At 36.4% G+C, this 23,542-nt stretch overlaps 1 protein-coding gene across 4 annotated transcripts in view; it reads left to right on the top strand.

Annotated features, from left to right (window-relative positions):
- CWF19L2 (CWF19 like cell cycle control factor 2) overlaps positions 1 to 23,542 on the top strand; it is a 73,024-nt gene that overhangs the window by 20,449 nt on the left and 29,033 nt on the right. For all 4 annotated transcript variants that reach the window (XM_080612277.1, XM_080612279.1, XM_080612278.1 and 1 more), the window contains 5 exons: positions 271 to 386; positions 1,911 to 2,617; positions 3,620 to 3,716; positions 5,263 to 5,352; positions 23,016 to 23,141. In XM_080612277.1, coding sequence (XP_080468403.1) covers positions 271 to 386; positions 1,911 to 2,617; positions 3,620 to 3,716; positions 5,263 to 5,352; positions 23,016 to 23,141 — 1,136 coding nt within the window. The remainder of the gene's footprint in view (positions 1 to 270; positions 387 to 1,910; positions 2,618 to 3,619; positions 3,717 to 5,262; positions 5,353 to 23,015; positions 23,142 to 23,542) is intronic.

Here is a 23,542-nt window from a genome sequence, read left to right on the forward strand (position 1 = left end):
TTCTGTGATAAAATGGAGAAGCTTAAATTAAATCAGTGTACTACTAACATCTATCCAGCATAAGCTTAAATTAAATCAGTGTATTGCTGAAGTAAATCCAGCATTAACTTATAAAAACATGTAATTGTATTACTATATTCTTTCTATTTTTCTTTTGCACCCCTTCAATTTTTACATTAAGTTAAGGCTTAATGTTTTGTACAGAGAAAGGTTAAATAGAAGTAACTATGGAGATATAAAACTACAACCTCTCATTATTTTCTACTTTAGTTACAGTGGTAGAAGACGCTGGATTAAGTTGGTTACGAAAATCATACCAAAGGATGAAGGAGCAAGCTGAGAGAGAGAAACGAAATGTTGCGGAAATTGTAGCTGAGAGATATGGGGTAAGAATCTTCAGCTAAGTCTTTTTCATCCTAATAAATGCTTGGAAAAGGTTACTTTCATCTGAAGGCACAAATACTTAACATGTAGTATAAGACATACGAAAAGGAGCAGGAAAAAAGAGCCTCTGAAGCTTCTCTTGAGTGATGAAGAGTTTAAAGCTACCCAGCCTTTTTTATCCTTTTTGTTAAATATTTTTTAATGTATGGGATCCTACACCAAATTTAAAATACGTATCTTCTGCATTAGGAGATTCAAACGATCCCAATTATAAAGTACCTGAGTGCTTCCAAAATTATTATATATACTAGAAAACATATTTTGTTCTTGTGCACCTACCAGATAATAATGCACATTGAGGATAACAATAATGCCAGGATAATTTGGAGAGCTGTGTCAACTTTTACTGAATACGAATCTTCTGGCCACTTGTGTTCTGCTCAGTCCAGATATGCAGAAAAAGCTGCTTGCTTCTGAAGGGCTTAAAAGTCTTCAAAATTTATTTTTTATAAAGCAGTCTGCAATAACAATATTAAGTCTTCAAACTTGCCCCTCCTACATATTATGTTATTGTTTTTTAAAGCATTCATTGAAGGTGTGAGGTGTTGAATTTTGGCCATGGTGTTACATTTGAGTTTTCTGTGGGCTTTTTGATAAGGCTTCGTTGGTTGTGGAAATCCTGGGTATGACACTATGACTCCATATTAGTCTTCAAACTGCATTGTAGTCACTCCTGAGTGATGAACCTAACATAGTGCTGGTAGAAATTATTCAATACCAGTTCTTGTAAAGAATTTTAATTTTAAGAATCTGTCTCAAGAAGCTAGAGTTCAAACAGTGTGAAGTACTCTGGCTGCTGAAGTGCAGGATAGTGATCAAAATTAATCCCCATCTGACTTGCTTTGGTTTGTAATGTTTTGAGGGGAAAAAAATTAATTAGTGGATTTTCAGCTCAAAAGAGGGAAGAAGAGCAGTCCGTATTTTGCATAATTGCCTAATGGATAGGATATTTATCCAGAAAGCCAGAGAAAGTTGTTCAAAGACTGAAGCTAAAGATTTTGCACCCACTCTCCTGTGTTTTTAACAGTTAAACTAGATTGTAAAGTGATTTAGTGGGAATAATCGCTGCTTCTATAGAAGCTGAGCATCTGGTGAGCATAAGTGCAAAGTTCATGAGTAGGAAAGAGGAAGCCTTTCTCCCTTACTCAAGCCCGAAGTTTCCAGCTTGCAAGGAGGAGACAGTTCTGAGGCCCTGGTCCCTGTTCTCAGGAGGGATTTAGCACTTTAGAGCCATGGGGTGGAAGTTAGAAATAGTCCAATCAGAAAGCCTTCCCAGCAGAGTATCTTAGACATGAGGCTCTAAATTCCCTTTTTCGTGCTGGTCTTCCTTTCCACTCCATGCCTTGCCCGTTGCACTGTGACTCATTTTCACGGAATGGTGCCTTGCTTGTAATACTTTGTAGGAAGCTTCACAACACCCCATGATCTGAAAAGCAGTATGACTGTTCTTTCATTCTTTCTTGCAGTCAATGGAGATATTTCAGTCACGATTAGATGAAGCTGAAAAAATTGCATTGAGAAAGGAAAATTACTATGGAAGTGGAAGATGGAAGAAACCTTACTATTCAGAAAGTGAGAAAGAGAAGAAAGAACGGTACATGAAAAAGGAGACACGAGATGAAGATGGTAGGAACAGGAACACTTTTGGGAGCTATACTAGGGAGAAGTATTGCAAGGAATGGGCACAAGAAGACAAAGATCACAAAAGAGATATGCCAAGAGAAGACCAAGAACGTGGACACAGTAGCACAGACTCAGTATTGAGAGGCTTCAAAGCAGAACAATATTCCCATGAAAAACGAAGTCAGGGAAAGAGTTCGTCTCTAAGCAACATGAAACACAGATTTCTGAAACCCTCTGAAGATGATTTATCATCTTCACATAGAGTCCACGAGTCACAGCAGTCCTCTTCCAAACTGACAGTTCATAGCTCTTTGAGTAGCCGTTTCCAAAAACCTAGTGAGGATACTGCACTGTGGAACAAAGCGCACAGAGAAGATAACAATGAGAAATTAATGTCTGATCAAAAATCATCAGGTACTAAGGAACCAGTTCATGACAATAATAGGGAAAGAACTCCAAGTAATGTAAAAGAGAAGTTGCATCAGGAGTACCCAAGCGATATCTCCGGGAAGAAGCAAACATTATCTGACAGTAAAGCATCGGGTTCTAGGTATTTGACAAACATCTTTACTTGTCTTTGCTGTATTTTACATGGCAAAGTGTACCAGAAACTCTGTCTTCTTTATGACAGAATTAGATCTGATTAAATGAGATCTTTTTAGTTAGGAAGAGGCTAGCCTTCCAGCTGAGGCAGCTAAAATGGACCAATGTAGAAGTGATGGACCCCTACTTGACTTGTCTCAGCATATTTGAGAATTGCTAATGATTGGTTATTTTCTGCTTCCTTCAGTTCACGCTGCAGTAAATTAATCTCTTAGGTAAAAAGCCTACAAACTGATAACTGTTGTTGAATTTATAAAATTGAACTTGAAATGTTAGAAAATGCTGACTATAACCTGAAATAATTAATGCATCAGGGATAGGTTTGCCACCTGTGATATGAACTCATATGCTAAGGTAGTAGCATTTGAAAAATAGTAGAAGATATTGACTAAAAAAGTGCATTTCTGTGGAAAAGAGGGAAGATGAATAGGAGTGGGAAGGGAAATGCGAATTAGTAAGTGGTAGGAAATACAACCAAGAGTAGTAAGGAGGGGTTGTCAAGAAAGTAAGTGGTAGAGAACTGAGCTTTTGTCTACTCAAGGACTCATGTTTTCCAGTATTACCAGCTTGCTGGTTCTTCCAGTGATAAGAGCAGTGGGATTATTACTGTGAATGTTTTCTTCAGATCTTCCCAACAATAGGTAGGCATGTGCAAAAGTATTTTATAGTTAGGATGGTGTTATTTAGTTGCTTGGGAAAGCTGGTTAAGTAAATATTCTTGGTTGGAGTATGTAAGAAGGATGATATCTGGAAGTGTTCAAGGCTAGGTTGGATGGGGCTTTGAGCCATGGGCAGAGACACCTTCACTAGCCTAGGTTGCTCCAAGCCCCATCCAACCTGGACTTGCAGGGATGGGGCATATATATCAGTACAGTAGGCATATAATATTTGATTACACAGGTAAATATGACTGTTTTTCTATGGGTTTAGTGGTGCTGGTGTTTTACAGAAACACATCAAATGATGAGCCACCTCGGATCCTTACTGAGGAGGAGATGAACAAACTGGGAGCAAGGATTGTGAAAGCAGAACTCATGGGAGACATGGTAATGCCTATGAAAAATTTTCATAATTTACTGCAGTTTTTCTTGAAAGCTCATAGTGATTTAGTTGTTTAAAGAAAAAAAGTCCTGCAAAGTTTATCAGTTAGGACTTGAAGATACTGCTTTTACTGTAACTTCTGTTTTAAATGCAGTGGTTCTTGGACTAGAATAGAGGTTCAGGTCCCAGGTTTTGTAGGCTAGACAGCATAACCAAACCCAGTTGTTCTGTGCCTTTGTTATAGTATTTGATGTATTAAGCAGGTAGCAGATGAAAACTACAAAGCTCCCAGTGTCACAACATGGACAGTGTCTGGAGCTTTTGTTGTTTCATCAGCTTTGTCACAAGTAGATGTTTGCGGTCCATAGATCTGCTGTATAAGTATAGTTACTAATTATGATATGGAAATGCAAAACCTGAAAGGAACCACAAAGGCCATTACATCCAGCTCTGCAAGGAGAACAACTGTTAACAATACTGTTAATTTTATATATGCAGTTTTTCAACATATGCACTCTGAATTAGCCTGTGTAAAAAAAAAAATAAAAGCAAGCAAAACCCCAAACAAAACCTCACAAACACCAATCATAGCATACATAATAAATTAACTAATCTATGCCTTATTGCTCTTTAAATATTTTTTTCATGGCCTTTCTTTGACCAAATTGAAAATGCAGCTTGTTTAAACAGCTTCATCCACACACACTAGAATAGATGCTGATGTAACAGCATGTCCTGGTGGCCAGAGATTACGGTTGACCATGTGGGACAAATGAATTCTGAATCTATTTTTGTTACTGACTTACTGCTTGGTGTTGATCAAATGATTTAATTTTGGGGCAGTAAGTATTGGCTTGATTGTTGGAGTCCAATCAATGAAACTAGCAACGTGGTCAGAGTATAAATGGTTGTATTTCTTACAGGCTGATAAGTTGTGACTTAGCAATTCTTAGCAAACCAAGGTATTCTGAAATGATTTTATTTACTTGATAAACAGATGGATGAAAAACAATTTACACAAGACTGTAAACAGTTCTTGTTTTCTACCTTTTGTCCGTTTTAGTGCCCAAAGTAAGGTTTTAAGTGCCAAAGTTGGGCATGTGGGGTCAAGAGAGGTGAAACTACATAGCAAAAATGTCTGAGGGATATTTCGTTAGACTCATTACAAAGGAATATGTAGCATAACCTTGAAAGGTTGAAAGACTTGATGTGTTCAGGCTTCCTTGTTTTGCTTTCCTATACACCTAAGCTTAGCTATACAAAGCATTTGTTAGTATAACTGAATAATGTTGAAGCATAATTTTGGTGGGTATTTTTATGACAGTGTATGTTTCTCTAAATGCCTCTGTTCTGAACATAATTTTTTATTTTATCTCCAGTAAAGAATTGTGTGAAATATATTGAGATGTTTTCTTCAGTATTTTGTGTCATTACAGTTTAAAAAAAATAACCAAAACAAGAAGAAATGGAATAATGAGTAGTTAATTCAGATACAAGGTTTCTATAAGTTTTAAATGGTTAAACTAATGGAGTACTACCACTTCTTTGAAGGAGTTAGCTTCAGAACTTCAAGCAGAACTGCGGAACGCTCGCAAATTGAGAGAAACTCAAGGGCAGATTCCAACAAATTCTGGCAGAGAGGTAAGGGGAAAATACTCTTCTTTTCTTTGCGCTACACAATGGTACAGTACAGGTAGCAGCCAAATTGCAGAGAACACAAAATGTACTTAGGGAAATTACAAGGTGTGATTTTAGGTGAGTTACTTTTCAAATTGAGTTGTGTTTTTTTGGTGGTAAACAAAACCTTCTCCATTGTTCTTTAGCAACCTCCATAGGAATTTTTTTACTGGTAGTATTTTGTAAGTAATGATATATCTTCCATTAAAAATAAACCTTGTATGTGTCATGTGGACTGTGCTGGCTGTTATGTAACTGATGTTTCTGAAGAAGCTGGTGCTTCAAATATTGTTCTTTTTAAAGGGTGGTATTCAAGAAAATTAATCTTCTTCCATACCAACTTTGATATAGCTACAAGGAAACAGGGTAAATATCTTCATTTATGAACTCTGTTCTCAAGATGGAGAAGAGACTTTAAGGCAAAAACTAAAGTTTTAACAACCTTTAGTTTGTGAGAACCAGGACTGTTGCCAGTCCTGCTGTTTTGGACTTTCCATAGTTTGCCAATTCAGATAGTCCAGTGGAAGGTGTCCCTGACAGTGGCAGAGAGGTTGGAACCTTTAAGGTCCCTTCCAACCTGAACCATTTTATGATTCTATGATTCCCTTACAGATACAGCAGCATTGTTTATGTTTGTAATTCTGTGAAGGCTGGCTCTTGAACTCCATCATGCAGAACAGTATCAACCTCTTCACAACTTGCTGTAAAGTTGCCCAACTTCCTAGGCTTGTGGTAGATTGGCAGACTCCCCAAACCATGGTGAAATCCTTGAAGTCTATTTGAAGTCATTTGGGTTTTAAGTACTGCTAGGGCTTGCTTTCCAGCGAGTGGGGGTCTTCCTGTACATTTTAGAGGCTTGCTGGCTTTATGAATATGCTTTGTCTGTGCCTGTTTCATGGCTACTTCTAGCCTGTATTATGTGATATCCTATCCTGTGATAAGTTACCAGGGCAGTCCTACTGGTTTTACAGGATCAAATTGAGTTTGGAGTACTGGGACACAAGCAGAATGTATATTAAGGGCCAATTATATAACACCATGTATCTAAACAGCCCAGATGTTCCAAAACCATCTTCTAACACCAGGGGCTGATTTATGCAGATGTAGTTGATACTATATGAATGAGTGTTTTTATAACATTGACCCCCCCCAAGTGATATCCTCAGTCAGTTCAGCCAGATGTGTTGCCAGTAAGATACTTGGAACAGTTTCCACAGAAGTGGTTTTCCAAATGGATGATCCCAAAGTTTGATAGCTTTGCCTCTGTTACGAATAACAAATATGAAGCATTTTGTCTCAGGCAGGTCTGTCTCTTAGTACCTTGTAGCAGCATGGCCAGTGTTGTGTTGTGAAAGGTCCTGAGGTGTGGCTTTGCCTTATTTTCACTTCTGTTAGGAGAACTGGGGAGATAAATCAGGAAGCATGAAGGCAATTCTGAATGCATCTCCCTAGGAAAGTTTTTTCCTTCTTGACTAATTGAGTGTGGATCAATTTCCCAATTCAGTTCATGTTGTGAATGAATGAAGACTCATGCTAGTATAAGGGAGTGTGCATGTGTGGCTGGGGCTTGTACAGAGGAGACAGGATCAATTCTTTTGACAGCGGTGCTGGTTTATTTTGTGTTAAAGTGATGAAGAAACTACAGTTGAAGGGACTGTCAAGTGTTAGCTTAAATCCTGGTTTTATTTGTTTGTTTGTAAGTGAGAATAGAGGCAAATCTAGCTTTTATAGTTAGTTTGATTCAGGCAAGAATTCTACAGCAAGGAAGCTGAAAAATGTTGTTTTAAAGTACAGCTTTTCAAATACTGATGTTTGATTTTTAAAAACCTCACATTAATCAAATGATGTATTTCACCAGTTGCAGATCCTGGTAAGACCACTTTGTTAACTCGTTTGCGTTTTGGCTAAAGTTATCTGTAATTTGAATACCTGCGGTTTGTAATGCATTTAGATGTTGCAAGCAGGTGTTTCGAAATGAAAGAAGCCAAAAAGCGTGATGTATGCATCTTTCTGAACCTAGAATAGAAGAAAATTGTAAAAGATACTGAAGCTGAAGTCCATAGCTGCAGCGTGAGTAAGCCCCACTGGGTAATTTTATAGCAAAAATTTCCCTTGAGGAAAAGTTGTTGTTTTCTTTTTTATTTTGATTTTTTTCTTTGTTCTTAGTAGTTAGGCTCATATTTCTATTAAATGAAGTGAGCACCCATGACTTAATAGTGTCATGGGTTTTCTGTGTATGAAGGTATCCTGGATTAAAATTCCGTGCAGGCTAAAGGATGTTTGTATTCTCTTGATACTGAAAGAAAATAGTAACTTTTTAGCCTTGAACCATTTTCAGTGGTATTGAAGTATTTCTTTTATGCATTAAGAACCATTTTGCCTGCCTGTCTAACATTTGATTTGCTGGCCTTGCATGTGTCCAAAGTGCAGAAAAGATGAAAATTTATTAGCAGTGCTTAACTTGTTCGCAGCTTTTGAGTAGCTTCATAAATGGAACTCTTGCATGAATTGAGAGATGACATTTTCAGTAAAATTTGGGTGGTTTTTTTTGAAGAGATTAGTTTTAAATCTATTTGAAGAGAGTTAGTTTTTATATATATTCCTCTTGAAGATATATAAGTAGCTGTCATCTTTTTTTTGGTATTTCACAAGAAGTACTATGGAATGTTGTTTGGGGATATTAGCTCACTGAAGTTTTTCTACATTATTTCCCTTCCCCCCCCTCCCCCCACCAATTTCCAGATCATCTTAAATATTTAATTTCTCAATTGCACTTTTTCCTATGTATTTTCTGTAGCTATTTTTAAAATTAAATATCTATAAATAAATACAGGTGTTTGTATATATATATGTGTATATATATATATACATGAAACCTAAATAGAAGATAAGTGGTTTTTAATAGCCTCTGAACTGGTGTGCTATTGTAAGTATTTTCTTAGTTAATTGTACTAGGAGAGCTAAGAAGCATTGCTGTTATCAGGCTTAATGCCTAAGAAGATACAAATTTTCTGCTCTGCCGTCAGCAGAGGGACTGTGGGAGGACACCAGGGTGTATCAGGCTACCCTATGTTTTTCCCTGTTGAGGGAACGGCCCTCAACAACAAGGCTTTGTGAAACAGAGCACAAGACTAAACAAGAAGATAACTGGGGCCACAAGGTACAGTTATTAATCTTTCTTCTCTTCACACCTCTAAATATGTCAATATCTGGTGTCCTTAAGTGCATCATAGGTTGTTTTCTGTATTATTAACATTAAGTAACTATTTTGATTCTAGTATCTCTAGATTGAAACATGAAATTAGATTGGAACAACAGTTTAAGCTCTCTAGACACTGAATAAGCCTGACTTATGGCACATTGGATTAGATTGCTCTCATGGGGTAGAGGCTCTCTGTGTGTTGTAATGGAAAGTCTGTGACTAAAGGCACTAATGCAAAATACACAGGTGTCTCAGCTGGTTTTGCATGCTCAGCTCTAGTGAGAGATACCAGCTTGTTTGAATCCTGACAAAGTCCACAGACAGAAGTTACCAGCCTGGTGTGTCTGCTGCACGTTGCCTGGATGGCTCAGCTTGGGTAGACCTCCTTGTTACTCACTGCAGGTTACCTTAAGCATGTAGTCCTATGAATTTTAATATGATTATGGTTATATTATCTGTTAAATGAAATTTGGGTCCTTAATGGCTACTGTACCTGCACACTTGAGTAGCACGTTGTCACAAGGGTGAATTAATATCTAGATTGTGCTTGTTTGGCCTTTATGCTTGGGCAGGAGGCAACCTTCAGAGTCTAGTGAAATAAAAATACATGGGTGAATATACAAAAAAAGGCATCTGGTCTGTATGAAAGGCCCAACCCAGAATTAAATATTTTCATGGATAAGAGTACGTGATGGTTATCTTCAGATGCTTATGTCCAATTTGTTGTGGGCATTTTGAGAGCAATGAAGTTGCACTTTGAGCCCTAGTGAAGCTGTGTAAGGGTTGGCTGCTGTACCATAGGATTTCTGATTTAGGATAGGTGATGAAAACGAGTATTTAATGAATGTAAGGAGACAGCAAATTGTGGAGATTTCAGTGTTTAAAAAAAACTTCCATGTGTTCATGGCTTACCTCTAAGTACGGTTTGTGTTTCTCTTATCTGAAAGTGTTACACAACTCTTGATATGAGTGCATTGGTTTTGAGGATGTCACCTCTACCGTTGTCAGTACCAATCATAACTGATGTAATTTATGTTTTTATTGTGTATTATTACTTAACAAAATATATCTTGAACATTAATATTCCTTTGAGGCCCATCATTTGCAGTGGTTTTTAGAGGTACAAAAGGTGGGAGGTAAAATTTAAATGAGTAAGAGGCAGAATATAGAATATTTAAGTTGGAAAGGACCTATAATGATCATCTAGTCTGACAGCCATTTAGTCCAAATTGAAAAGGTAGATTGAAAACAAGTGGAAAAAAAGGTGATTCTTCACAGAATGGTTGCTCCAGGAAGTTATGGATGATGAGAGCTTAAGTAGGTTCAAAGAAAGATTGGACGATGTTCATGAAAAACAAATTCCTTGAGAATTGCACAGAAATGATGTCTGGCTTTTAATTGCTGAGTTGCAAACGCTTGGAGGCATCCTTTCTTTTTGTACTCTTCATTAGGCATTCACTTTTGGCTGCTGCTGGAGAAGAATCATGCAATCATAGAAGGCATGTTGGATTTTGGTTTGATCCAGTATAACTGCTTTTATGTTTTAATCTGCGTGTAGAAAGTGTTCTTTATGTTAATTTTAAATAATTTATGATGTGCATTATTCGTGTGCTTTGCTTTTTCATTTTTTTTCCAGAATTTCTTCATCTTATGCTTCCTTTAGTATGGTCCTCTCATAAGAATTAGAGTAAAATCTGCTAAATGAAAAAAGAGTTTGCTTTTGTGTTGCTACAAACTGACTTAATTGTGTTTATTTTTTTAATCAGGAAGTATATTGACATAATGCAAAATCAGGTAAATCTGCGCTCAGTCAATAGTGGTGGATGAATGAAGTATAAGCGTATGCATCTTTTAAAACTGTTTTCGATTTCAAATGAAGTATGGCCTATAAGAAAAAAACTTCTCAACACTAAGCTTGTTACCGCTTTCCATAGCAATTAATCTGTCTGCAGGAAACAGAAAGTAGTCTCTGCTGAGAAATTGATAAAGACAGTTCTTAATAATGATGAATTGTGTTTAAAATAAAAAGTCAATACCAAATTCAATGAAAGGTAGAAGGTAGTACTTTAAGCAAAATAACACGGTAGAGGATATATTGTCATAGGGTATTTAAAAGAAGAGAGTGAAGTTCTGAAAAGATAAAAAGAAACAAAGACAGACTTTTCTGTCGTGCATTTGAGAAATTGTAAGGCAGACAAGAATGATTCCAGCATAGCAAATCTTCATATGAATAACTGAATTCTCTATGAAAGTTCATCAGCATTCACTCTAGTATGAGTCATTTAATAAATGTATTTGAAACATAAGGAATAAAACAGTGATTGAGATATATATATACACACACACAAAAATAAAAATAAAAATAATGTGAATATGTATTCTACAGGATCTATACATTCCTCAGGGTAGAGCAAAAAAATCAGAACAATATCTCCTGCAAGGTATGTAATGCTTCTGTGAAGCCTCTTGGTCATGAAAGATACCTGTAGTGCAATAGTATTCAATTTTGGCAGGCACTGTATTTCACTTTATAGTAGGCATCTGACTAACGTGATGCTGCTTCAAAGGAGAAAACTTTTCCTAGGTTACTTGTTACATCTGTAAGAGTAACACTCTTCAATCCATTGCTTGTGCATCATGGGTGGAGATTTCTAGTGCAAGGAAAATACGATTTAGCTAGTTTTATGGCATAAGAAGAGCTCATCTTTTAGTGAAAACCTTGATACTATCAAGTATTTCATGTACTTCAAATGCTTCTGTTTTATTTAGTTATTCTTCCTGATTATAAATAATAATGATGATTAGGTTTCCAACACCTCCTCTTACAAACTACATCTGAACACAAATTTTAATGTATTGAAGGTCTGATGTTTAATTTGGATCCCTGAGATGCATTACAGTCCAGACTGAGAGAGAATTCTGGAGAACAAGCTCAGTATAAACTATTTTTACTTCTTTTTGAAGAAGTAATGCTAACTGTTTTTCAGAAAGGAAACTGAATCCAGTGGCTTGGCTTATACCTCATATCCTATTTATGATAAAATATCATTCATGACTTTCCATTGCATATAGTTCTACATTAAGAGAGACAGGATGGAACATGCTACATCTTTATCTAGAGAAAGTATTTGCAGCACAGTTATTACCTGAGACAAGTAAACCACATGACATGAGGAGTAGCTGAGAGGAATCTACTGTGGAACAAACCTGAAATAATGTTCTATTGGTTCCAATAATGATAATAGGGAAAAATGAGAATATTTATTTTTCACGTTTTCATGATTTGCCTTTTCAAAATCAGCTTAAAAATGACAGTGATTTCTTGGAGAAAGAGCCAGTTACCTGAAAGTAAGGTGGTGTGTATGTGTGTGCGTGTGTGGTGATGTATATGTACGGATGCATGTAAAATTTAGATAGTGATTAATACTTTGGATTAGGAAGTGAAATAAAGAAGAAAAATAATAAGTGCTTCTGATTGATATATATATATATATATATATATTTGTTTACGAAACCAATACCCAACACCACAGAATACCAAATCACCCTGAAAATTAACATTCAAAATTGCAGGCGTTCCAGCATGTTTAATTTTAGTTTTGGGAATTGAGATTATAAACACAGATATTTTTCTGCAATAAAAATATTTGACTTTTGAAATTTACCTGTAATATATATTAATAACACATGGTTGGGTTGCCTTTCGCAGACATATCCACTGCAGATGTAGTAATGGTTTTAGACCTTTGATATATAAAGAATAACATATAAAAATTATTTCAAACTGCTTCTCAGGAAAATACAGCTGAGACATTTGTATGAAAAATAGAATGCTGAGGATTAATGATCCTCGCTAAATGCACAATAAAAATCTGTGATTTCATTTGGAACTTCAGATGGTGGGGAGATACAGCAACAGATGGCCTATTTACTCTCAGATGTTTTCAGCTCATCATAATTTCTTAATTCCGGCTGTTCCATCACACTTGAATCTTGTCTGAAGGATGGTTGCACCATTCTTTCTTCAGCAAAGCATGTTTTCCATACAAAGAGTTGACTAGCTGTAACAGGAACAGGGAATAATAAAGTGGGTATACTTTTGCAGAACAGCTTTAATATCATCAGTGCATACTTTTGTTGTTGTCAGTAAGAGAAGATTACACAATTATTTGTAAGACAAAACCGTATTAAGACAAAGTAGCTTAACTTAATGTAATTTATAAGAAATTGGTTTCCACAATTTAAAAAGTACTGGAGAAATTGTATCAGTAACTAAATGCTGTAAAATATCTTCCTGGTTTCAGTATATATAACAGTATAAAAGGACAGAGTGGATAAAGCTTCTTAGTGTTCAAACTGATAAAGGCTTTGGAGTATGCTTTGACACTAGAAGCAAAAGCCATGTCCGAGTGGCACGCAGCACTTGTAGCTGGTGGTGCCATTTTCTCTAGCTCTGTTTTTCTCCTAATACTTGGTTGAATTTCTGTGTATTTTTACTGCTGTATCTACCCTTTCACTGTGTTTCCTCAGAGTAAATTTTGGTTTTCCTAACAAATTTGACACATCCCCAAACACAAGAGAAAACAAAAGCAAAAACCTTTCTGGAAAGCCTTTCTGGTGCGGTGGAAACTTCCAATCTGAAATGGAAAGTTAGATCCTCACTAATTCTTCTCCTGGTCTTGTCACAACCTTGGTAAATAAACGATATTAAACATTTATGGACTTAAAATAGTTTGCATGTAAAGCCATTTATAAAAGTGTGAACCCTAAATTAACAATTTATTTTGTATGTGTAAGCAATGAAACACAATTATTGTGTTCAAAATTAGCTTTTGAAAGGAGAATTTGATCAACTAATGACTATTGGGACCACCTGGTCTTTAGTGTACTTACATGTTAGGTCTCATTAGCTGTTGCTACCAGTGTAAAGCGGAAGTATTTTATAGAAATAGGCTGTTTAAGAGGAGCACTTAAACTATGCACCCATCCTTCGAAAGGAATAAAGTATTTGGTTTTGGGCCAGCACATCTGGATAATGAGATACGGTTTGTGTGGTTGCATGTGTGAGATTTTTAGAAGTTCTTCATGGGTTCTGCCCTGACAGCTGTGGGGAGTGGGGGCTCTCCACTGTTGTGTGGAATGAAAGCGCCACCACTAACATCAGTGTTAAATTTGTCATTCTGTTCTGCCTGTCTAGGTAGGAAGATGTTATAGGCTCCTTGCTTTTTTAAGTGTTTCACTTTCTTCTGATGTCTTGCAAAATACATAGGAGTGATAATGCCTTGAGGGTGTGGATATATGTGAGTAGAAGCTAAAAAGGATGCAGAGTGAATCTTTGTTCTGCAACATCTAATTGTACACATTTTTCCTCTGCCTTTTTTCTTCTTTTTTTTTTAACCCTTTTTTACATATGCTCCTTTAATAATATTTTTTCAGGCTGGACTACTTCTCTTTCTGATAAAAATACAGCTCCCTCATGTGTCTGAATTATTATTTTTATTTGGGTTAATCTGTTCCTTTCGGTTTTTCTGATACTACAGTCTCTGAAAACACTTTTTATACCAGAGCTGCTTCTTATTACCCTCTCAGTTTTATATTACATTTCTGTCTTGGATAAGATGAAATAGGAATTTGTGGACTTAAGAACCAACATGCTGCAATCTTTTCTTTTTTTGTGGTTTGAGTATATATGTTGTGCATTAGGTGTTCTTGCTAGGTAAACAACCTATTTGGACATCTCATTTAACAGATTTTCTCACACCCCATACCTACATGGCTCATTGATGGTATGGTTAAATGACTATCCATTTTGAAGTGTAGCTGCCAAAATATCAAACGACGTGTTTAGACCTTTTTTTAAAGTTGTATTTGCAAAGTTATGTGGCTTCTTGACATCCAATATTATTATTGTTAGACTTTTCCCATTACTAGGCACATCACTGGACACATTGCAAGCTCCTGTAAGTTAATCTTACTTAATTAAGGCAGTTCCAGTCTTAATTCCATGTGCTGGCAATACAATTCTTAGTGAATTTGATCTCAGGTTTTTGTGTGTGGCCATTCTACTCTCAAGATCCTATTCTGATCACCCTTTCTCAGAGATGCTCTAAGAAAGATTTTTTGAATGCAGGATGATTGAAGGTATTCAATATAAAGAGGAGATGAATAAGAAAGCCAGGTATTCAGAATAATAAGCAGTTTAGCTAAATACCCTTTTTTATAATGCAAGAAAAAAAGAATTGTTGAATTTAAAGGACAACCAGTTTTATATCAATAAGACAAAATTGTTTACGTAACATGTTACTAACCTGTATCACTCACTGACCTGGGGAAAGAAAGGCTAGAGCCTAAACAACGAATGATTGTCTAAGTAACTAATGTGGGGGGTTTTTTGGTGTCTTTTATTTTCTGTAGTATCATGCTTTATACATAGCACTACCTGATGAAGATACTCTTACGTAAACTAGTTAATTTCTGTGTTGCAGCCTGCATTAGATTTTCTAATGCTTCTCCTCACTGTTAAGCACAAAGTCCTGATTATGGCAGATCAACCTTCTGATCTTGTAAAACCTTTTTTTAATCCCATTTTTATGTTACCTTAGTATGTTTTGATGTTGTAATAGTGATGCTTATTACTATGTTTACTGAATCTGGAAATACTCAAATTTTAACCTAGACAGAAGTTTACTCTTGCTTCCTTTCCACATTCTTCTATTTCTCTTAATTTTCATTGCAAATCAAAGATACGAGTTTTATACAACGAATTGCTGCTACAGACTTGTGACCATTTTAACTTCATCTTGCTGTGAGAGCTAAACCTTGGTCTTGCTATAGAGAATGGTTTACCTACTGATTTTATAAGCATTACCTTGAGGTTGACAGTTCCATTATTCACAACAAATGGCAGAACCTGAAGTATATCTTAGTCATAGAATCATAGAATAGTTAGGGTTGGAAAGGACCTTAAGATCATCTAGTTCCAATCCCCCCCTGCCCCGCCGTGGGCAGGGACACTCACACTAAACCATGCCACCCAAAAGCATCTTAGATGCTTTGAAGATGATGTTACACGGGGACTCCGGATAGTGACTACGCTGACTCCTCAATGATGAGACATGCCCTTAAATCAGCGCTGAAGGAGGCAGACTGCTCCTTCTAGATGAGATTGACTCATCCTTTTGATAACGGTGATGATCATGTGTAAATGCAACCTGAGAACCTACCAGAAGGGTAACTGAAATGGGAGAAGAAAGAATAATGGAAGAGAACAGGAGACAGTGGATGTAGGGAATAGCAACGTGTGACACTCTGAAAAGTGCTAGATGTCTTCTAGGCACTTACTTGATATTATAAGGATGGACATCTCTAGTAGAGGATAAGACAGTATTCCAAGCATTTCCATTTGCCATAGACTGTAAGAGAAAGGAAGCAGGCAGTATGCCTGGTCCAGCATCTACTTTGTCCATAGCTGATATTTGACTGTAGAAGTTTGTTCCTTGCTGCAGACAGTTGCTGCGCTTTGTTACTCCTTCATTAGCTTGTACCACTTTGGTGTAGCTGTCTTTAAACATTTGCAGACAGCTCTCAACTCATGCGGCATGCACCTTTCTGTTGGCTCAGTAATTAAAAAAGGCATGTTTGTTTTTATTAGCTCTAGTTGCTGTCCCACAATATACTGACTCTTAAAAATATTTTATTCTATTTAGCTATTAACACTAAACCCCAGTTCCAATTGAGTAGATCCTACCTCAGATGTTTGGCCTGCTTACTCCCTGTGTTCAGCTACTCCAGTGTCTGTTCCTCAAATTAAGCTGTGCTCCTGGTGGCAGAGATTCTCCATTTCCTCCTGCTGGATCATGGAACAGGCATCATCTCTGGAGAGTTCAGAAATGTTTTTCAGAACTGCATTTTATTTATTTATGTATTTAATTTAAAGCATTTATCTTTGAAAACCAGACTTGTCTGCTTTGTTTTGTTCAGTTGGGTGTTAATTGCTGTATAGTGGTTTGTATGTTTGGTGAGAACAGCTGTGTACTTTGCATATTTAATTGGCCTGAAGTAAAAATTTGTGTTCCTTAAGTAATGGCAACTAACAATCCCCCTATCATTCTGTAAATACACACCATCTTTGTTCTTTTCAGACTGTAAATTATATTGTGTAGCAGTCATCACAGGATGACTGAGCCTTTTCTCCAGTTTCAACATTTAATAATGTATATCATATTTAAAGTACGTTTTGATGCCTATGTTGTACTTACAGAAGCAGAGATAATATTTATCTGATTATATTTATTAATGAATAATTAGATTACTATCAGCAACATTTCTGTTTATAAGATAGCTTAGTATGTTTAATAATATTTATACAATAAGTCATTAATTCAGAAACTTGTTTAAAGTAAGCTATGTAATGCCATGCTACTGCATAAGGAAATGCTGCATTCTCCTGTTATTAAAGCTAAGTTAAAACAGAAGCAAAAAGCCAGGTTCAAGTGAATCTCTACATAAAGCAGGAAAAGATTATTACTGCCTCTTTTATGAAAGATTATAACAGTTCCTGGAATATTTGTAAGATTTTCTTGGGCAATTTCACAGTTTGGTAGTAGGAAATAAAGTAGTTACTCTATTCTTGTGTAAAGAAAATATCAACAGATAAAACAAGACTTTTAAGTACACTCTTTCAGTTAGTTTGGTATCCATGCTCCTTTAAATCCTTCAGAAAAGTCTAGCATTTCTGTCAGTCATGGCTTTTCCCTGCAAAGGCTCTTGCCCAGTGTGCCACATCTGTTCAGTTGTGGAAGAATACGGTTCTTTATTACACTTGTGTGAGGTTGTCCATTACAAATGTTAGATGCTCCATTGCACTGTAATTCCCAACATCAGCCTTTGGCACATGTTAAAGGTTTCTGTTGTAATTGCAACCCTCCATTATTTTTGTAATGAGACCTATTTAAGTGATACATTGCATGCTGAAGGATTTGGACATGATGCATTGGAATTCTTTTTTGGGAGCTCTAGTGAAGATCATCTCTCATGGCAGTTTGCTTGAAAACTCTTTTTACTGATGTTTCAATTTAAAGAAGATTCCTAAAGTTTATTCTTTTTTAAAAAGAAGGGGGGAGGGGAAAGTTGTTGAATAGGAAAATCTTATATTTAGAATGCAAATACTTTGTTATTCAAATGTCATCTTCTGATACTGCTGTAACCATTTGAGCATGGGTTGTTTTGTGGTTTTTTTGTGGTTTTTTTTTCTACTGGAAAGATCTCTGCTTCTGATGTGTTTAGAATTAGCTTCAGTAATTGTTGTTAGTAAGATCCTCCTCAAAATCAACTTTTGTCTTGCCCTTTTATGTGAATACATTTAACTTTCTATATTTATGCTGTGTTTCATTCAGTTGTATTTAGTCAGGATTTTTACTTCTGAAAGATGACATTACCTCTAATAACACCTTTAATCTGAATAATCGTGCCTGACACATTTAGTCCGTTGGATTCATTTTGGTCTGTAGTATTCATTTACTTTTAGTCTCTAGTATGCCTTCAGCATTAGTCTTCATGCTGTCCATAATCCATTATTTTATCCTTTTATCTGCCCTTTTTACTTTTGCTTTGATAGACCACTTCCTTTTTTGTACTTTGTCTTCTAAAGCTAAATATTACTATAATTTTTTTTTTTTTTTTTTTGCCTTTTCCTTTTCTCTGGAATATTAAATCTAAGTATGTTATGGTCACTCTCATATGCCTCATGCCAGGACTCTTTGAAATTAGGAAAAAACCCCAAACCCTCACAAAACTCATAAAACCCTTGTAGGGTTCTGACTCAAAGAATTTAATATGTATTATATCCAGGTGTTTTGTTCTGTGTGATTTCATGTTGAGTAAATGAGACCCTGCTGAAATCCCTCATTAGAACTTTCTAATGCATTACTGTTTTCCTCTGTAGTTCCATTGTACACATCTGTGGTTCTTATCTTCTAGTCCATCTTGGCTAAAAAAAAAAAAACCCCGAAACCCAAATCCAAAACCCAACAAAACCAAAAACCAGACCTCAAAACCCCATGATGATGATTCTGTATTCTTCTTAGGCAACTGTTCAACAGTCGTTAATGTTCAAGAGCCTTTCTAATATGTAACTTGTATTTCTTTTGCAATTTAACCCTTTTTGGTTTCCTCTTATTCATTACATACTATATTTTGACAAAACCTGTTAAGTTTTTGCAACCTACCAGCATGTGTTCCCTAATTTTGTCTTCATTCTCTTCTAACTTTTTTGTGACCTCTAGTAATTCTTGCTTTTTTCCAGTTTCTCTTCTGTTAAGTTACATCTCTCTTTAAGTGTAATGCCCCAAATAGGATGTAAGGCCATCTGAAGTCTTGCATGTGGAGAAATGGAAGCACTTTGCAGCTTCTTTGACTTTCCTCTTTCCCATCTCCTTCAACCTTTAAAATTGTTTCTACTGTCACAGTACTGAGCCTTGCTAAGTCACAGGTTATTTAAGCATAACAGTTTTCACGAAAGTCTCCCTATTCTGGTTGATTGTTTTTTTTTCATATGCCACAAGAAATAACCAATTCCTTAGCAACTTGCATTGGTTACCTCTTTGTTACTATACCCAGAATATTCCACTTGCATTTATATCCCATTTAAAAATGTACTGTACAGTCTTTTTTGCTCCTATTATATTTTTTTTCTGCAACCTGTTGTCCTCTTTTTCATCTGATGCTGATTGGATTTTCTTCTTTTGTTGTTATGTTTTCAGATTAATAGTGCTTTTAATGCTGCAGTGATAACTGGGTCTCACACCTGTCTGAGCAGCACAGTGATAACATGAAAACCCAGTTGTCCCCCCCTCTGGCAGTCTGTATGTCTAGCCAGGTTTGACCTTTAGCGCATAGCAAGAGTGGAGTAGAAGCATACAGCTTTTTTCTCATGTTCCAATGAATTACCTCTGCACCCGCTGTCAGTAGAGAGAAAACACCTTATCTTGTACAAAACTAACATCTCGGTCACGTATCTGCTGGCTGCAGAATAAAATTAAGAGTGTTGTATGTGAATTCTCTGAAAATACCGTTATTGTTATTGGAGCCAGACCAGTGTTGAACATCTTGGTTTCCTTTACAAAAAGAGATTTGCCTTTGGTGATACAGAAGAGAGACGTTTGGCTTACAGACAGCTTTTTGGTCTGTAACTACTGCCTTCACGTGACTTTTCATGGAAAAATATAGTTAAGTGTTGAAGGTAGCATATTTCAATATCTACAGAATTCCCAGACTTCACTGGGGTTTTTGGGACAAGCTTTCATTAGGCAAGGGTAACAGATGTAAAGCAGGCATTAGTTGTTTGTTGGAAAATAGCTTCAAATTGAGATTAATAAAGTTTGTAAGATTTGACAAATCTTATAGTGCAATCAAGAAGCTCTCAGGCTTTTTAAAGGTTTTTCCTTTTTTATATATATATATGCTTTTAGAAAGTTTAATATTTTTTCTGGTGAAGAATTTCTGCCTTTTTAAAGTATTATTTTTTTGGGGGGTGAGGCATATGTATATATCCTTATTTAAGACTCAGAATAAGTGGGAATGTACTGTTGTCCCTGTTTTGGAAGGAGCTTAGCTGGCCTGACTCTTGACAGGACATCCATCATCTGAATGGATGTCTGTCAGCTTGAAAGCTGAAAGGTAGTAAATTCCATTCCAAATGAGAAGGTAGTTGGTGGGACGGTGTGCCCCGAAGCATACCTTCATCTGCTGATGAATGAGGGCTAGGCACGTAAAGGGAGCGATATGGAACAGCATGTGGCACGTGAGTACCTCACTGGTAACAATATTGTAAGCTGCAACTGTGAGTACCTAGAAATGGAATTTGCAATAGTTGAGATGTAAGATTTAATGAAGTATTCAAGGAGTCATTTGGGAGATGGATATATTAATTCTACTCCCTCGTGTTTTGTCTGAAGGATTGGAATCCATGGGAGTGCCTTCATCACTAAGCTATATGATAATGCTCTATTTTCATACATGCTGATAAATTCTGTCTGGCTTAATGAGTCCTCCATGTCTACCCTTCATTTCAGCTGTTCCAGGCCTCCTCCTGCTTTCTCTGCTTGGTGGCTAGAGAAGTCACGGGAGATAGTCTTGTAACCTTCCTGAGCTGCATTGAAGTTAAATGAGTGGATGATATTTTTACAAAAGGGTATATTTTTCTGAAATGAATCTGTGACTGCAGCCCTTTTTAACAAACTCAAAGAGTGTTAATGAGCACTGGATCCGAATGAAGTTAACCAGGGATAAAATGAAGGGATAAGGGTGCTTAGCCCAGCACCCTATTGTATAAGGAAATTGAGGGATCTTCTCTGTGCTCAGATGAGTGATGATGATTTTACTATCCATTCACCTATCACTGGCTGACAGATTGATCTGAAGCCAAGCAATTGGCAGCTTGCTTCTTCGGTTCTGATACAGAAAAATCAGCATTACCAGGAGTTTTCATATTGACCTTCTGTATCTCTGTCTACTGGTAAGGACCATGCTGTGAACTTCTTTCTTTGTGATATCCAGCTTTTAATATGTTCACAGCTGCTCGGTTTTTCATCTTTGTAGTATCATCTCAGAGAAACTGTCAGTCGTAGCTATCAGGGGTTTTTGTGGGTGTGTTTTTCTTCCTCACCCTTCAACTGAAGTAGAGATTAGGAGCGTAATGCAGAATGGGCATGCACTTTTTTATGTAAGTTGTGACATGGATCTTGCGATACCTCTTCAGTTAACAATCTGCTTGAAATCAAGTTTGAAATGAAAGTTTAAAAACTCAAAGCAGAAGACTAGTTCTGAGTCCTGTCTTCTGTGAGTTTGGGTGCTGGGATATGGTGCTTTGTGAACTCCAGTATTGCAAAAAAATCCCCAAAAATTATGTTCAAAATGCTGACAGGGATAATGAAAGGAAAATAAGGAAAATGACACCATTTATCATTAATTTCCTCTTGGGCTTTATTCAGTTTAAATAAAAGATGTATCTCAGACAAAGGATTCTGTTGACTGATTGCACTGTTTCTAGATCAGGTGGCTCCTGTTTGGAGTTTTTGAACTCTTACACCAGTTATAAGATGGTAAAATGTACATTTAGCACTGTTTGTCTCATTAAAGGGCTTCTGTCGTCCTCCTGGGTGACTTGTCTCAGGTTCCACCTTCTGGAAGCTTCCATTTTGGTTTTGAGCTTCATTATCATTTGTTCTTGAAGATCAACCAGCTCTCTTGGGCACCTTTGTCATTCATGACCATCCCTCATGAGATCAAGCCAAGCAGATCCTTGAATAAGCTGAAGAGCATTTTCCTATAATCCAGGGGGTTTTCTTTGCTCTGTTACTTGCCTTTCTCACTTCCCTTAGAATCTTAAGCTCCACTATCTCTTGGTTGCTGCAGCCAAGGCAGCTGCTGACTTCCATGAGCCTGATTAGGCTGTTTTATAAAATTTCTGAGTGGAAAATCTGGTAGAGCAACACTCCTAGCCAAGTTTGTCAGCATTTGTATCAGTACTTGCCTTCAATACACTCAAAATCTTTATTGCTTGTGCCCTACTGTGCTGTTCATCTGGCAGATGAACTGGTGGTTCTATTCTACCGTGAGGACCAAAGATTGGTGTGTGAAAGCTTTCCTTGTTGCCATGTCCTGAGTATGCCTCTTACATCTCCAGCACCTCAAGAGATTGGTTTCATCAGGGTTAGAAGATAATTTCTCATAATTCCAAAATTTCTTTTTGGTACGTAGAAGCAGTAACGAAGTATAAAGGTAGTTTATGTGAGACTGAATGTGTTTGCCATCCAAAGACATTTAAATGACTTATTTGGCATATATCAATTAAATGCTTGTTTTTCTTTCTGTATATTTTGGCACATGAACAAATGTTATAAATGTTGTTACTTCTGCCTCAGTCTGTAATTTAATTTGACCTAAATAACCAGTGTACATCTACTCATCTCTTCTTCACCATAGAGAGAGATACTTGTTGAGCTGTTTTATTTCCTATTCTGTGTACCCTATAATTAAGATTAAAATATTATCATTATTACATTGTGATGAAAGTGATCTGTATCGGTGGTAGGTACAGTGCAGGAAATAAAAGTCAGATCTAGTGGAATCTGTTGAAAATCTATAGCTAATGTTTTGTTTGTTTGTTGGTTCTTTTAGGAAAAGATTTGTTAACTCTGCACTTAACTAGCTGAATATATGTTTTAATATTCTGTTCTTTTTGAATGTGGAAAAGGAACCTTGTGTGAGGTAATAGTGTCTGCTTTGAATTATAATGAACACAACATTTTAAGAATCTGTTATTTACTCTTTAGAATTTGAGATATTTAATTTAGTGTGGATTAGGTGTTTCTTTTGGTTTTGTCTGTGTCAACTGTTTTAAAATATGTTTTAAAACCTCACACAGCCTTCAAGACATCAAGAAGCAGAACAAGTGGTCCTTGTCAGAACAGATCAAAGTGGAAGGGCATGGCCTGTGACCGCACCAGCTGAACCACAGGAGTCCAAAGGAGGAAGGAGAAAGCGACAGATGGTAAGTTTTACAAATGTATTAAAGTGTAATTCTGAAATGATTTTATGGTTTTATGATGAGTAATATGAGTGTCTTAACAGCATGTCAATAGGTAGTTAAAACGTTCCTGTCAGAAGATGATTGTAATTGAGTGTTAGAGTATGTATTTATTAAGCATATAGTAAGTTTATTTTCAGACTGTGTTCCCCTAGGGATCACCTTAGGACGTGTTTAAATGCACATTCAAGAAAAAGTAAGTTTATCAAGTTGTCACAGTCTCTTAGCCAAGGAGTTTCTATTGCGTAAAGTTTATGTAAATAATGAAGATTAGCAGAGGTGAACATTTCCAAAATATGATTTTATTGAGATACTCAAGTCTCAGGGGCTAATTTTCTTTTGCTTTTATTTGATTCTGATCAAAA

Source organism: Psittacula echo (genome assembly GCF_963264785.1).
Source record: "Psittacula echo genome assembly, chromosome: 3".
Classification (NCBI taxonomy): Eukaryota; Metazoa; Chordata; class Aves; order Psittaciformes; family Psittacidae; genus Psittacula; species Psittacula echo.